At 43.5% G+C, this 15000-nt stretch overlaps 1 protein-coding gene across 1 annotated transcript in view; it reads left to right on the top strand.

The window, feature by feature from the left end:
* The first annotated feature begins 6262 nt into the window (after window positions 1–6262).
* Window positions 6263–15000, top strand: part of LOC111320391 (uncharacterized) — a 9173-nt gene continuing 435 nt past the window's right edge. The window contains exons 1-3 of the mRNA XM_088729361.1: window positions 6263–6347; window positions 6430–13157; window positions 13390–15000. The exon at window positions 13390–15000 is cut by the window's right edge and continues 435 nt beyond it. Of these exons, the coding sequence (XP_088585487.1) occupies window positions 6675–12824 (6150 nt within the window). The 5' untranslated portion in view covers window positions 6263–6347; window positions 6430–6674 and the 3' untranslated portion in view covers window positions 12825–13157; window positions 13390–15000. The remainder of the gene's footprint in view (window positions 6348–6429; window positions 13158–13389) is intronic.

Here is a 15000-nt window from a genome sequence, read left to right as displayed (position 1 = left end):
TGCAAAGATTGAAGTGATTTATAACAAACGTTGTGGTCAGCAATAGTACCATTCTTTAAAAAAAAAATGCGTTTCTTTGTCTTGATACATAGACAAGCAAAATATGCAATTCCCATAATGCAATTCCCATATATGCAATTCCCATAATGCAACTCCCACACTCAAGCAAGTGACAGCTAAACAGTAGCGGGCTATTCACATTGTCTCAGTCACTCTCACTATCTCTATCTCTGTCATTGTCCCCGTTCCTGACGCTGTCGACTGTCGTTCTTTTCACCTTCTGTTATTGTTACTGAAGCTCTCACTCACTCTTAATCTCACTCTCTCCTTCACAGTAACTGTCAATTTCAATGTAACACTGACTTTCACTGTCAGTGTAACAGTAACTTCATTTTGACTATCACTTCTTTTTCTATCAGCATCTGTCATTGTCATCATCTCTGTCACTGACATTACCCCTCTGTCTGTCACTTTCATTAACGCTGTCACTGTGTCTCGTCTCTCTCTCTTTCTTTGTCACTGTCACAGTACCTGTCACTTTTTCACTGTCTCTGTTACTGGCACAGTCTCTCCCGAGGTCACTGAATATGCTAATGTCACTGTCAAATTCAATTGCATAATCACTGATGCTGTCACTTTCGCTGACATTTTCAATTGTAGTGTCACTGTGTCTTCACTGTCACTGTCTGTCACTGTCACTGTCACTGTCTGTCTGTGTCACTCTCTTATGGTAATGTTTCTTCATTGTCAGCGTCGTGAAACTTCATTCCTACCATCACTGTCTCTGTCAGTTTGTCAGTGATTATCTCTCTCACTCTCACTGTCGCTTTTAGTATTACCTTCCCAAGCTTTCGCTGCCACACTATCTATATACTTTCTCTCTCACTGTCGCTTTTAGTATTACCTTCCCAAGCTTTCGCTGCCACACTATCTATATACTTTCTCTCTCATTCTCACTGTTGCTTTTAGTATTACCTTCCCAAGCTTTTGCTGCCACACTATCTATATACTTTCTCTCTCACTGTCGCTTTTAGTATTACCTTCCCAAGCTTTTGCTGCCACACTATCTATATACTTTCTCTCTCACTCTCACTGTCGCTTTTAGTATTACCTTCCCAAGCTTTCGCTGCCACACTATCTATATACTTTCTCTCTCACTGTCGCTTTTAGTATTACCTTCCCAAGCTTTTGCTGCCACACTATCTATATACTTTCTCTCTCACTGTCGCTTTTAGTATTACCTTCCCAAGCTTTTGCTGCCACACTATCTATATACTTTCTCTCTCACTCTCACTGTCGCTTTTAGTATTACCTTCCCAAGCTTTTGCTGCCACACTATCTATATACTTTCTCTCTCACTCTCACTGTCGCTTTTAGTATTACCTTCCCAAGCTTTTGCTGCCACACTATCTATATACTTTCTCTCTCACTCTCACTGTCGCTTTTAGTATTACCTTCCCAAGCTTTTGCTGCCACACTATCTATATACTTTCTCTCTCACTCCCACTGTCGCTTTTAGTATTACCTTCCCAAGCTTTTGCTGCCACACTATCTATATACTTTCTCTCTCACTCTCACTGTCGCTTTTAGTATTACCTTCCCAAGCTTTTGCTGCCACACTATCTATATACTTTCTCTCTCACTGTCGCTTTTAGTATTACCTTCCCAAGCTTTTGCTGCCACACTATCTATATACTTTCTCTCTCACTGTCGCTTTTAGTATTACCTTCCCAAGCTTTTGCTGCCACACTATCTATATACTTTCTCTCTCACTCTCACTGTCGCTTTTAGTATTACCTTCCCAAGCTTTTGCTGCCACACTATCTATATACTTTCTCTCTCACTCTCACTGTCGCTTTTAGTATTACCTTCCCAAGCTTTTGCTGCCACACTATCTATATACTTTCTCTCTCACTCTCACTGTCGCTTTTAGTATTACCTTCCCAAGCTTTTGCTGCCACACTATCTATATACTTTCTCTCTCACTGTCGCTTTTACCTTCCCAAGCTTTTGCTGCCACACTATCTATATACTTTCTCTCTCACTCTCACTGTCGCTTTTAGTATTACCTTCCCAAGCTTTTGCTGCCACACTATCTATATACTTTCTCTCTCACTCTCACTGTCGCTTTTAGTATTACCTTCCCAAGCTTTTGCTGCCACACTATCTATATACTTTCTCTCTCACTCTCACTGTCGCTTTTAGTATTACCTTCCCAAGCTTTTGCTGCCACACTATCTATATACTTTCTCTCTCACTCTCACTGTCGCTTTTAGTATTACCTTCCCAAGCTTTTGCTGCCACACTATCTATATACTTTCTCTCTCACTCTCACTGTCGCTTTTAGTATTACCTTCCCAAGCTTTTGCTGCCACACTATCTATATACTTTCTCTCTCACTCCCACTGTCGCTTTTAGTATTACCTTCCCAAGCTTTTGCTGCCACACTATCTATATACTTTCTCTCTCACTCTCACTGTCGCTTTTAGTATTACCTTCCCAAGCTTTTGCTGCCACACTATCTATATACTTTCTCTCTCACTCTCACTGTCGCTTTTAGTATTACCTTCCCAAGCTTTTGCTGCCACACTATCTATATACTTTCTCTCTCACTGTCGCTTTTAGTATTACCTTCCCAAGCTTTTGCTGCCACACTATCTATATACTTTCTCTCTCACCACTGTCACTGTCGCCGTCCCTGTACTCGTCTTTGTAACTGACTCGCACCGTCCCTGCCACTGTCACTGCCTCTGTCATTGTCACTTTAAATTTTACAGTCACTCTTAATTTCACTCTGTTTATGTCTACCTCTTCATCGCTGTCACTGTCCCTTTAACTGCCACTTTAACCACGACTCTGTCGCTCTCAGTGTCAATTTAACTGTCACTTGAACGTGACTGACTTCATAACATTCATGGCGATTATTGGTGTCAATATCTCACCAACTGTTACTGCTACTTTTAGGGTTGTGCTTAGGTCTAAGGCTAGGTTGGTGTAGATGTTATGTAAACTTTCTCTGTCACTGTCATCATTACTATCGCTTTCTCTACCTCTTTCTTTGCCAACTTCACTGCATTAGTCACTGTCACTGTCATTCTATGTTTTTGTCTCCGTTATTGTTAATGTTCCTGCAATATTTGGATATTAAACAAATCACAACACGAACCACGTAAACGCCATTTTTTGTCAGCTTTGTATGTACTTACAGTACTTACAGTACTTACAGCCAGAGGCCTGGATCCTCATTTACAGTTACTGTCTCTTACTGTAAGCTTCGTTTATAGTTTATTGTCATTGTCACGCTCATTGTAACTATCTTCCCCATCATCACTGTCTCTGACACTCTCTCTCTCTCATCATCACTTTCCCTGTCGCTATCTTTTTTGATATCACCGTTACGCTCTCTGTCCCTAACACTGGATTTTTCTCTGTCATTGTCAGACTCTCTTTCACTGTCAATGTCACTGACACTGCCTCTCACTGTCACTCACTGTCACTGTCACTCTCGCGTTCACTGTCACTCTTTTCATCAGTGGCAGGGTCTCTGTTGTGGTGTTTATGCTTAAAATAACCACTGAAACTTTGGATGCAAACACAAGACGATACCCGACTACAGAAAAACTCCTTTTTCTTTTGGACCGTGTGCGCATTCCGAACACTAGATTGACAGCTGTCAGGAACACTAAATCTGTCAAGCCATTGTTTCTGTTACCATTTTTGTTTATAACACTGTCATTTTCACTATCGCAGTCTCTGTCAGTGTGGCTGTCCCAGTCACTGTTATCTCTTTAGACAGTCTCCGTCAGTTTCACTTTCACTTTGACTGACAATATCAATGTCTCCGTCACTCTCAGTGTCACTCTTCCTGCCACTGTCTCTGTTTCAGTTACTGTCACTGTCACTTGTTCTGTCTCTGTCACTGCCACTGTCTCTGTCTCAGTTACTGTCACTGAAACTCCTACTGTCACTGTCACTTGTTCTGTCTCTGTCACTGCCACTGTCGAAAACACTTACTTTCATCTTCAGTATCACTGTTCCTTCATTTTTAATGTAAATTGTTTCACACTTCACACTTAATTACATGAAAAAAAAACGAAGTGAAGAAATATAGCCTAGAAAGACAAAAAGATACAAAAGAAAAGAAAAGAAAAGAAGGAAAACGAAAGACGTTCATTGTAAAAGAGAAAAAGTCCTAGAGTTTCTAAGTGTATGAAACGTATTGCTTGGTTCAATTTTGCTGTGTTTGAATTTTAGCATTTTCTCATCAGGCTCCATATAAGAATCTTCAGTCTCTAGAATATTGAGAAGAGCTATTTTTGCTTCTGGATTTAAGGATTTCTTCGAAAAATTTTTATATTCATCACGCGACAGGGCCTTTCTTTTATTTTAAGCCTAGAGTACTTAACGCTAAAGGGCTGTGACGTTGATGAGCAAGTAGTATAGGTAGAGTTTTGCTCCTCATAAAAAGTTTCATAATGTTAGAAGGAGCGCTGTCACCATGAACATCGTGCATTAGAATGTTGCATTTACAAATAAGGGGATTGTTTTTTCTATCCACATAGTAGATCAGACCTAGTACTCGCTTTTGGGGAACAACAATTTTTTTTTTGTTTGTGACTCTCTCCGTTATTGTCGCTATCACTTTTTCTGTTACCACCATGGTCACTGTCTGTGTAACCATGTGTAACCATTTTAACCATGTGTAACCATGTGTAACCATGTGTAACCATGTGTAACCATGTGTAACCATGTGTAACCATGTGTAATCATGTGTAACCATGTGTAACCATGTGTAACCATGGTCATAGTCTGTGTAACTGTCTCTACCACTGTCACTGTCCTTGTCTGTTTCCCTCTATTTCTTTTTTTCATTGTCTCCTCTGTCACTGTCACTCTTTTGTCAATGTCACTTGCACTGTCATTATCACTGTCTCTCTGTCTCTCAAAGTCAGTGTCACTGTCACTGTCATTGTCCCGTTCATTTCCCCTATCTCTTGACACTCTCACTGCCACTTTTTTGCCACTGTTCGTGTTACTGTCTTTGTCAGTGTCGCTCCAAATCTCACCTCTTGTCACTCTCTTTCATTCTCACTGTCTATAACACTAGGGAACTTAAACACCAGACGTTTTGGGGGCGACGGCGACGTATACAAAGGACGTATACAAACGAGCGAGCCCTCGTTCCCGCCAAATCCAAACTTAAGCATAGAGGTATTTTTGCGACGGCAACCCTTTCGAAACCTGCCTCGAAAGCTCGAGAAAACGTCGGTGAAAAATGTCTTTTCGAAAAACAAGAGATATTCTGTTACAGTCGAACCTCGATTATCCGGACTCGTTGGGACCTCGGTAATCGAGAAGTCCGGATAATCGAAAATATGAATATATATGAGATAGAAATGTAAACAAAAGTATACAGCAAAGAAAACATCATTTTAATTGTGAAATCTACACAGCCTGTATGTATTTACAAATAAAAAATTTCAGTTCAGGTATTTACAAAGGTCTAAAATGTTCAAGCATGTTTGTTTGCTACAAAGACTTGTAGCCTGATCACAGTGCGAAGTCCATCATTCGTCTTAGCTGCATTAACCACACAGGGTCAATATCATTCTGAGATTCCATCCAAGTATTTCTTGAAACATTGCGCTGCCTCTTTAGTCGATACTAGTTTCTCGTCCTCGCCCTGCTCTTCCTCTTCGCTACACACACTTTCGCTTTCCGTCGAATCCCCGACAACGGTGGCTAAAATCTCTTCACACGGGTTGTGAATTTCACTCGCTGTTGTCCGAATTTTGAAAAGCGCACAGGATAATACGCTTTTTCAACAGTCTTTTGAAAGGATTATTGGGCTTTTTGCGACTCTGAGTTTTCACGATCACAGCTAATGAAAAAATTGATCATGAAAAATTGGGACCAGAGAAAAAAGTCCGGATAATCGAATAGTCCAGATAATCGAGGTCCGACTGTACTAGCGTATGATGGTCAAATAATTTGTGACGAAGAATTCTTGCTCTTCTGGGAGAGCTGCCTTTCCAAGAACCCTGATTTTCCGCACAGTTCGTCGGCAAGATTTGATCTTGAAAACATTGATCAAACCGAATGTTTGGCGGAGTTCAGAGTCCAAAATCAAGACATCCCAGTACTGGCAAACGTTCTTCAACTACCAATGAACATCCGTTGTCCTCAAAGAACAATCTGTGATGTTACTGCCGTTATGCGTGATGTCACGCACTCATTAGTTAGATCCCGAGAGGCGCTGCGAGTTAAAAAATACATGTGCTCGATCGAAGTGGGGAATCGTTTTAACGCCCGTTTAACGTCATCGTTTATATTATAAGGACACAAACGTAAGTTTTTTTTTGGTTTTGTTTCTTGTTTGTCTAGCCTTTTTCTGTATTTATAGTTGTAATTTCCTTCGTTTTCCTTTAGTTTTCGAAACCGTACAACGTTCGTTCAAGATTGTAAAGTCCTGTTCATAATTACAAGTACGCGTGTTCAAGTTTGTGTTGTCGTACCGTTTTTGCGTGCACATTTCGTTTCGAAAAGTTTAACCCTCATCGCATACTGGTTTATTGGAACTTATCCTACGTTTATTTGCAACGTTGGGCGAATTGTTCGCCACTCATCGCTAATTTGAAGCGACCACCGAAGGATTAATTAGTGCCTAGTCCACCATGAACGAGGAACCTGCCGCTGAGGGCGCTGGGCCTGGGTTTCCTCCGAACGAAAGCTGTCCCGATACTCGTGTAAGGAAATTAACTGAAAAGGGTCAAGAAGAGAAATTAAGGCGACTGAAAAACGATCAAACTGCCAAAACGACTGCTGTGTCAAAACAAAGGAATGCTCTTACAAACTTAATGGAAGATGAGAACAATCTCCATTTAGTGAAATCAGAGGTCATTGTATTGAACACGTTATTCAAAGAGTATCAAGAAGCACGTGACCTTTATTATTGCCAGTTGACCTCCGAACAGGATCAAGAAAGGGAACTTGATCGCTATGAAAGCAAGGAGAAGTCATTTTTGGAATTTAGGAAACAGGTTATGGAATGGATGAATGTAGCAGAACGTCGCTTAACAGAAGAACTTGATCTGCTCTCAGAAGTAAAATCAGCTTCATCCAAATCGTCCCGTGCTAGCACCCGTTCGAAGAAGTCTTCAGCCAGCTCAACGTCATCTGCACGAGCAAAGGAGAAACTTAAGCTAGCCGAATTACAAGCTGAAAAACAAATGCTAGAACGCAAACAAGCTCTACGAGCAGCAGATGAAGCCTTGAAACTGGAAACTGAAATAGCGAAAGCCCAGGCCAGAGAAAGGGTTTATGCCGATTTGGAAAATGATGGTAACCTAGAAAATAAGGATGGTATTGTTCCCTGTCTCCAGCAAAGTGAACCTAAATTCATGGCTTCAACACCTGCCGCTCATCTTAACCCTGCTGCCCCAGAGTTTCATTCAAACAGTCTATCTGGCGAGATATCGCCTCCGGCTAACAACGGGACCACTGATGTACCACAAGGAATTATCGCTGCAGCTGATGATCCCTATCGATTGGAACCCCATGAAAGGTCTTTCAAAGAAGTGATGGCCATGCAGCGACAGCAAAATGAGCAAATGATTGCAACCCATCAGCAACTGGCTGCAGCAATGACTCTGCCTCAACCTGAAGTGCACAAGTTTAAAGGAGACCCCATCGAATATGGAACCTTTATCATGGCATTCAAGGCAAGGATAGAGTCCAGAACATTCAGAGCGGCAGATTGTTTATACTACCTGGAACAACATCTTGAAAGGGAACCACGAGAACTTATTGGAGGCTGTCTGCATATGGACCCTTCTGAAGGATATAAGGAGGCTAGGAGGTTACTGGAGAAGGAATATGGGGATCCCTTTAAGGTTTCAATGGCCTATGTGAACAAAGCTCTCGGATGGTCCCCAGTTCGACCAGATGACGCATCAGGACTTAAACGTTTATCGCTTTTCTTGATTAAGTGTAAAAATGCTATGACGAGCGTGTCTCATATGAATGAGTTAAATCATCCTACGAACCTGCAGACCATTGCAAAAAAGCTTCCCTCACATCTCCAGTCAAGATGGCGTGATCGTGCTGCGAAATTGAAAGAGAACGGAAGGATAGCGAGCTTTAAGGATCTCGCTGATTTTGTGGTATCAGCAGCCGAATCAGCGAACGACCCTGTATTTGGCGTGCAGGCTTTAAGTAGTAGCCAGGAAAGGCGCAGAGATAATAGTGGGAGAGATGGCAAGAAGAAGCCCCCGTCAGCAACTAAAACAAGCAACAGTTTTGCCACCGGTATCGCCACTCCCGGCGTAGAGGCTGTAAACCATGCGAACCGAAACAATGCTGGTGGCAAGGAAAAGTTGTGCCCCTTCTGCAGCAAGAACCATGACCTGGATGATTGTGCGGAATTCCTCAAAAAGACCATGGATGAAAGGAAGACATTTCTTTACGGCAGAAAATTATGCTTTGCCTGTTACGAATCTGATCATGTATCCAAAGGTTGCGTAAAGAGACGCACCTGCAAGAAGTGCAAGAAACGGCACCCAACAGCATTGCACATTGATGGTTTCACAATGAATAGAGAGAGCGTCAGTAACAAACCCCAAGCGACGGAAGTTCAGTCTATAGCGGTTAGCAATAGACGCATTGATGTCTCTAAACCTGTACAGGACGCACCAAGTTGCAAGGAGTCCGTAGTGCTACATGCCATACTCCCAGTTAAAGTTAAACAGAAGGGCAGTAACAATTCAGTCGTCACGTACGCGTTTTACGATAATGGTAGTGGCGGCTGTTTTGCAACCGAAAATATCAGGAGACAGTTAGGAATAGACGGTGTCAAGGTTATGCTACAACTCACCACCATGCATGGACAGAGTCAAGTGGAAAGCATCATTCTGGACGATCTTATCGTTACGAGCCTAGATGATGAGAATCCCATTGAGTTGCCTCGCTCATACACAAGAGATGAAATCCCAGCAGAACATCATCAAATTCCCACGCCCAGTCTCATAAATCAGTGGTCACACCTTTCCGAGGTTGCGAAGAAAATCCCTGAGCTTGAGCCTCACCTGGAGATTGGACTACTCATTGGCAGCAATTGCCCGCCCGCCTTAGAACCATTAGAAGTTGTACCTTGTCGAAGCGATGGCCCATTTGCCCTCCGTCTCCGCCATGGTTGGACAGTCTGTGGACCTCTCCATGTCCGAACTGATCATGACAAGGACAAAATGATCGCGAACCGAATTACAGTGAGAGAAGTGGAAACGCCGAAGGAAATCATTGCTCCAACGTCATTGCTCAGAATGTTGCAGATGGACTTCAACGATCACACCGTAAGCAAAGCACCGGACGAGCGTGGGCCCTCTCAAGAAGACAGAAAGTTTTTAACTATGGTTGAAAGGGAGACGAAAGTTGTCGACGGCCACTACCAAGTTCCTCTTCCATTGCGACATAGCGATATTATCATGCCCAACAATAAGGAGCAAGCTATCAAAAGAGCAAACTGGCAGAAGAAAAAGATGTTGAGAGATTCTAAATACCGCTCTGATTACGTTTCCTTCGTAAACGATGTCATCGCCAAAGGGTATGCACAAAGAGTTCCAAATGAGTTGCTGATGCCGAACCCAGGCAAGGTGTGGTATTTACCCCACCATGGGGTCTATCACCCGAAAAAACCAGAAAAAATACGCGTCGTATTCGACTGTAGTTCAAAGTTTCAGGGCGTGTCGCTCAATGACTGTCTGATGCAAGGTCCAGATATGACAAACTCCCTAGTAGGCGTGCTAACCAGATTTCGTGAAGACCCCGTAGCCTTCATGGGGGATGTGGAATCCATGTTCCACCAGGTTACAGTTCCTCCTGAACAGTATGATTACCTTCGTTTCTTATGGTGGCCAGATGGCAATCTAGAAGCCGAGCTACAAGAGTATCGGATGGTTGTACATTTATTTGGAGCGGCCTCGTCGCCAAGTGTCGCTAACTTTGCCCTTAAGCGAACCGCAAGGGATAACGAAGATAAGTACGGTACCTTGGTTGCTGACACGCTGCGAAATAACTTTTATGTGGACGATTGTCTACGTTCCGTAAGCTCGGAAGGTAAAGCAGTCGAGCTGATCGAAGGTCTTCGGCAATCCTGTAAGAAAGGTGGATTCCGCCTCACCAAATTCACTTCCAATAGTCGTGCAGTTTTAGAGTCTATACCAGAGGATGAGCGATCGAAAGAAGTCAGATCAATAACTCTTGACTGTGACAACCTCCCTATCGAGCGTGCCTTAGGGATACAGTGGTGCGTGCAATCAGATTGTTTTGGATTTCGAATCGTCATTAACAGCAAACCGTTTACAAGACGAGGAGTCATGTCCATCATCTCATCAATCTTTGATCCCCTGGGCTTCATCGCTCCTTTCACACTTCTAGCAAAGAAGCTGTTACAGGATCTTTGCCGCAATGAAGATCTCGACTGGGATGACGACATTCCGGAAGACTGCCGCAGTAAATGGCTAAGATGGTGTGGAGAGCTTCCGTTACTAGAGCAGTTTCACATTGATCGGTGTCACAAGCCGCCGGGTTTTGGCTCAGTTGTCTCCAGACAGCTCCATTTGTTCTCCGATGCAAGCACGGTGGGGTATGGATGCGTTGCCTACCTACGTCTAATGGATGACATGGATCGCATACATTGTTCCTTTTTAATGGGGAAGGCTCGTCTTGCACCTATTAAGACCGTAACAGTCCCACGCTTAGAATTAACTGCAGCAACCGTGTCTGTTCGCGTGGGACAAATGCTGTATGAAGAGCTTGAGGTTAAGCCTGAGTCTATCATTTATCACACCGACTCGACGACGGTTCTCCGCTACATAAGAAACGAGCGGAAGAGGTTTCAGATATTCGTGGCAAATCGTGTGCAATTGATCAGGGACTTCTCTAGTCCTGTGCAGTGGAAATACGTGGACACCAGTAGCAATCCGGCAGATGATGCCTCAAGAGGGCTTTCCGCCGCTGGACTTCTACAGCAGCAACGCTGGTCAAATGGTCCACACTTCTTAGGGAAATCAGAAAAAGACTGGCCGCAGCAGCCCTTTCCAGTCGGTGAGGTTTCAGATGACGACCCTGAGGTCAGAAAAGTTGCTTCCGCCGGTACCATGGTAACGGAAGCCACGGCTACGTCAGTTAACAAGCTAATAGAATACCACTCGAGTTGGTATCGTCTGAGATTGTCAGTGGCCGCATTCCTTAGAATCAAGGCTGTATTGCGAAAACGGAAGGAGATTAGAGCCCAGGGTTCTCTCGAGATAGATTCAGACCATGGTCAAGCAAGGTCGGGCGTGAAGTCACTACAAGCTGAAACGAAGGTAGTGGGTGACTGCTGCGTACCGCTCTCAGTTCAAGAGTTTGAAGAGGCCGAGATGGCCATCCTTCGCTTTGTACAGTCGCAGTTCTTCAGTAGAGAGTTTGACGCTCTCAGACAAGTCAGTGACAAAGACGGCGGAGACGAACGGGGTCGGGCAAAGCAAAAGAAAATGGTGCTGAAGAAAGCAAGTTCCCTAACTCGACTGGATCCCTACATTCATGAAGGCCTCCTTCGTGTTGGTGGCCGCCTTAGCCGCGCTGACGATCTTCCAGAAGAAACGAAACACCCCATCATCTTACCTCGCAAGAGTCACGTTACGAACTTGATTATCAAACGCCTGCACGAACGCCTAGCACACGCAGGCCGCGGTCACACACTTGCTAAATTGAGGGAGAAGTACTGGGTCACCGGTGCCAATGCTGCTGTTCGTCACCTAATCGCAAATTGTGTTACTTGTCGCCGTAATCGTGCCCCTGTCGCTGAACAGAAAATGGCTGACTTGCCTAAAGACCGAGTGACTCCAGCCCCGCCATTTACGTATACTGGCGTGGATTACTTCGGTCCGTACATGATCAAAGAAGGTCGAAAGGAACTCAAACGGTACGGATGCCTTTTCACATGTTTAGCAAGTAGAGCAGTGCATATTGAGACCGCCAATTCTCTCGAAACAGATTCATTTATCCAGGCTCTGAGACGATTTATTGCTCGTCGTGGGCCTATCCGAGAGATCCGGAGCGACAACGGAACAAATTTTGTAGGCGCTAAGACAGAGTTGCAGCAAGCAGTTTATGAAATGGACAATGAGCAAATCAGAAGCAGGTTGCATCAAGAGGGTACGGATTGGATTTTCAACCCACCGAGTGGCAGCCACATGGGCGGCATTTGGGAGCGGCAGATTCGCACTACCCGCAAAGTACTCACTGTTCTACTCCATGAGCATGGCTCCCGTCTGGATGACGAATCCTTTAGGACTCTACTATGTGAAGTTGAAGCTATCATTAACTCGAGACCGCTAACATTCGCTTCGAGTGATCCCGATGATCTCAACCCACTAAGTCCCAGCAATCTCCTGACGATGAAAACCAGCGTTGTACTTCCCCCAGCAGGAGTTTTTCAACGTGCAGATGTCTATATGAGGCGGCGCTGGCGGAGAGTGCAGTATCTGGCAAACTTATTTTGGACGCGTTGGAAGAGAGAATATCTCCCAACTCTCCAACCTCGTTCGAAGTGGAACAGTCCCAAACGGAATCTAGCTGTCGGAGACGTTGTCCTGTTGAAAGACGACAACTGCCCGAGGAGTGTTTGGCCAATGGGACGAGTCATTAGTGCGGAATCAGACAAGAAGGGGTTGGTACGCACGGTTCATTTGAAGACCCAAACCTCCCAACTACGCCGACCGGTTGACAAGGTTGTCCTCTTGCTAGCTAAGGAAGAACAATCGTGCCTCGATAATGAACAATGAAACAAGAAGCTCGTAAAGGCTGAACCTTCATGGAATATTCATAGTCCCTATTTTCTTTAAGCGGATTGTGTGATGGACTAGACTCGTTATCTTTAGCAAAGGACATGACAAGTTATTTTTCATAATTATTACTTTATTTTTGTAGCTAAGAACTTTCCATGTTAAGCATCGCTTAAGGGGTCGGGAATGTTACTGCCGTTATGCGTGATGTCACGCACTCATTAGCTAGATCCCGAGAGGCGCTGCGAGTTAAAAAATACATGTGCTCGATCGAAGTGGGGAATCGTTTTAACGCCCGTTTAACGTCATCGTTTATATTATAAGGACACAAACGTAAGTTTTTTTTGGTTTTGTTTCTTGTTTGTCTAGCCTTTTTCTGTATTTATAGTTGTAATTTCCTTCGTTTTCCTTTAGTTTTCGAAACCGTACAACGTTCGTTCAAGATTGTAAAGTCCTGTTCATAATTACAAGTACGCGTGTTCAAGTTTGTGTTGTCGTACCGTTTTTGCGTGCACATGTGATTTATGCATTTTAATGAGGTTTTCTTATCTTTGCCGTTATTCAGATATGATCAGCCGATTTGGAAGGCCAGTTCCAGAGTTGTGCATGATTACTAACGAAGTCATGGACAACATTTTCAACAATCACGGCCACAGAATCTCTCAATGGAATGACAATGTTTTAAATTCTCATTTGTTACAAGAGTATGCTGATGTCATACATGAAAAAGGCGCCCCACAAGAAAACTGTTTTGGGTTCATAAATGGGACAGCGAGACCGATCGCAACAAAGAATTGTGTACAATGGTCACAAGCGGGTACACTCGTTAAAAATTCCAGTCTGTTGCACTCCCAAATGGGCTCATTGGGAATATGTATGGCCCTGTTGGTATGTTAGTCATGTACAATATCTTTGGGTGTGGACAAAACCTGGCCTACCTTGTGGCCTACCCTATGGCCTACCGGTGGTCAGATTTTTAAAAGGATAGCATTGCTGGGAACCTTTCAACGTTTTCCTGAGTACTGTCTCACCAACGACTTTCTTCTGCTGTTTTGGCGGCCACATTCCGATCAAAATTTCTTAACCTTCTGATAGAATAAGGAAATCGAGGAACAGAAGCCCGTTAAGGAGGCTGGATATAGTTTCTTTGGCGCGCGCAGACTGGGAATTAACCCGGGACGTTTAAAAAGTTGCAAAAAAAAAAAACAAACAAACAAATAAACATGGCCGCCGCGCTTAGGACAAAATTATTTTTTCATCTGCCTAGTACACTGTGTTTTACGCTTATAGGTAGGCTGCCTACACTTTCCTCTAACTTTATTAGTAGTGTGTTTCAAAAACGGAAAGCTACAACACTCTCAAGTGACCAAAATACGCGTGAATCCGGCCGCAAACACGATCGCGATCGTCGGAGCTATTTTCCCATATCGTGGCTGGTTTCCAGGGTCCAGTTGTTCGAAGGCCGATTAGCACTAACCCAGGTTTAAATTTTAATCCCCGTTTCCTTATTTTTCTATTCAAGAATCTTTTTGGGAAAATTTACCTTATTCTTTTCAGAGCACCCAATCACAAGATTGTAGACAAAAATAATTATACTGAATTTTCTTTTGAAGCTTTCAGATCTGAAATCAAATTTCACACTAACCCTGGGTTATCTTAACCCGCATTTGAACAACCCGACCCAGAACACTAAATAGGTGCTATCTACATACAATATCAGCAGCTACGCTTCTCGAGTCAACAAGTCACTGTCAAAACTGTGAATGTTGAGAGAACGTTGCTCAAAGAGAATGTTCCAGTACACTCCTGAGCGAATGTCTTCAATCTTTTACCTCTTTCCTTTCCATCAGTACGCATTGTCACACCGTTTTAATTGGCCATAATTCTTCTGTGTTCGACACTCCTTCACTCCTTCGATGTGCTGGAAATTCAAATAAAGAAACATTATCGTCGAAAAACATGTTTTTCGCCGATAGCCTTCCACTCATCAAAACCCTCGCCAAAGGTAGTAACGCTCTTCTCAATCCTCACGGAAAACCATGTAAAAGCAATCTCCTTTCTGTGTATCAAGCTGTTTTTTATGAAGATTTCAACGCACACGATGCTTTGGAAGATGTACGTGCCCTCCACTGTGTCCTCTTTCAATCCCCGTTGCAGCTAACAAGCGCTGAAATTG

The sequence above is a fragment of the Stylophora pistillata genome, chromosome 8 (assembly GCF_964205215.1).
Source record: "Stylophora pistillata chromosome 8, jaStyPist1.2, whole genome shotgun sequence".
Classification (NCBI taxonomy): domain Eukaryota; kingdom Metazoa; phylum Cnidaria; class Anthozoa; order Scleractinia; family Pocilloporidae; genus Stylophora; species Stylophora pistillata.
The sequence above is the reverse complement of the archived record's forward strand: the minus strand, read 5'-3'. Positions and strand labels throughout refer to the sequence as shown.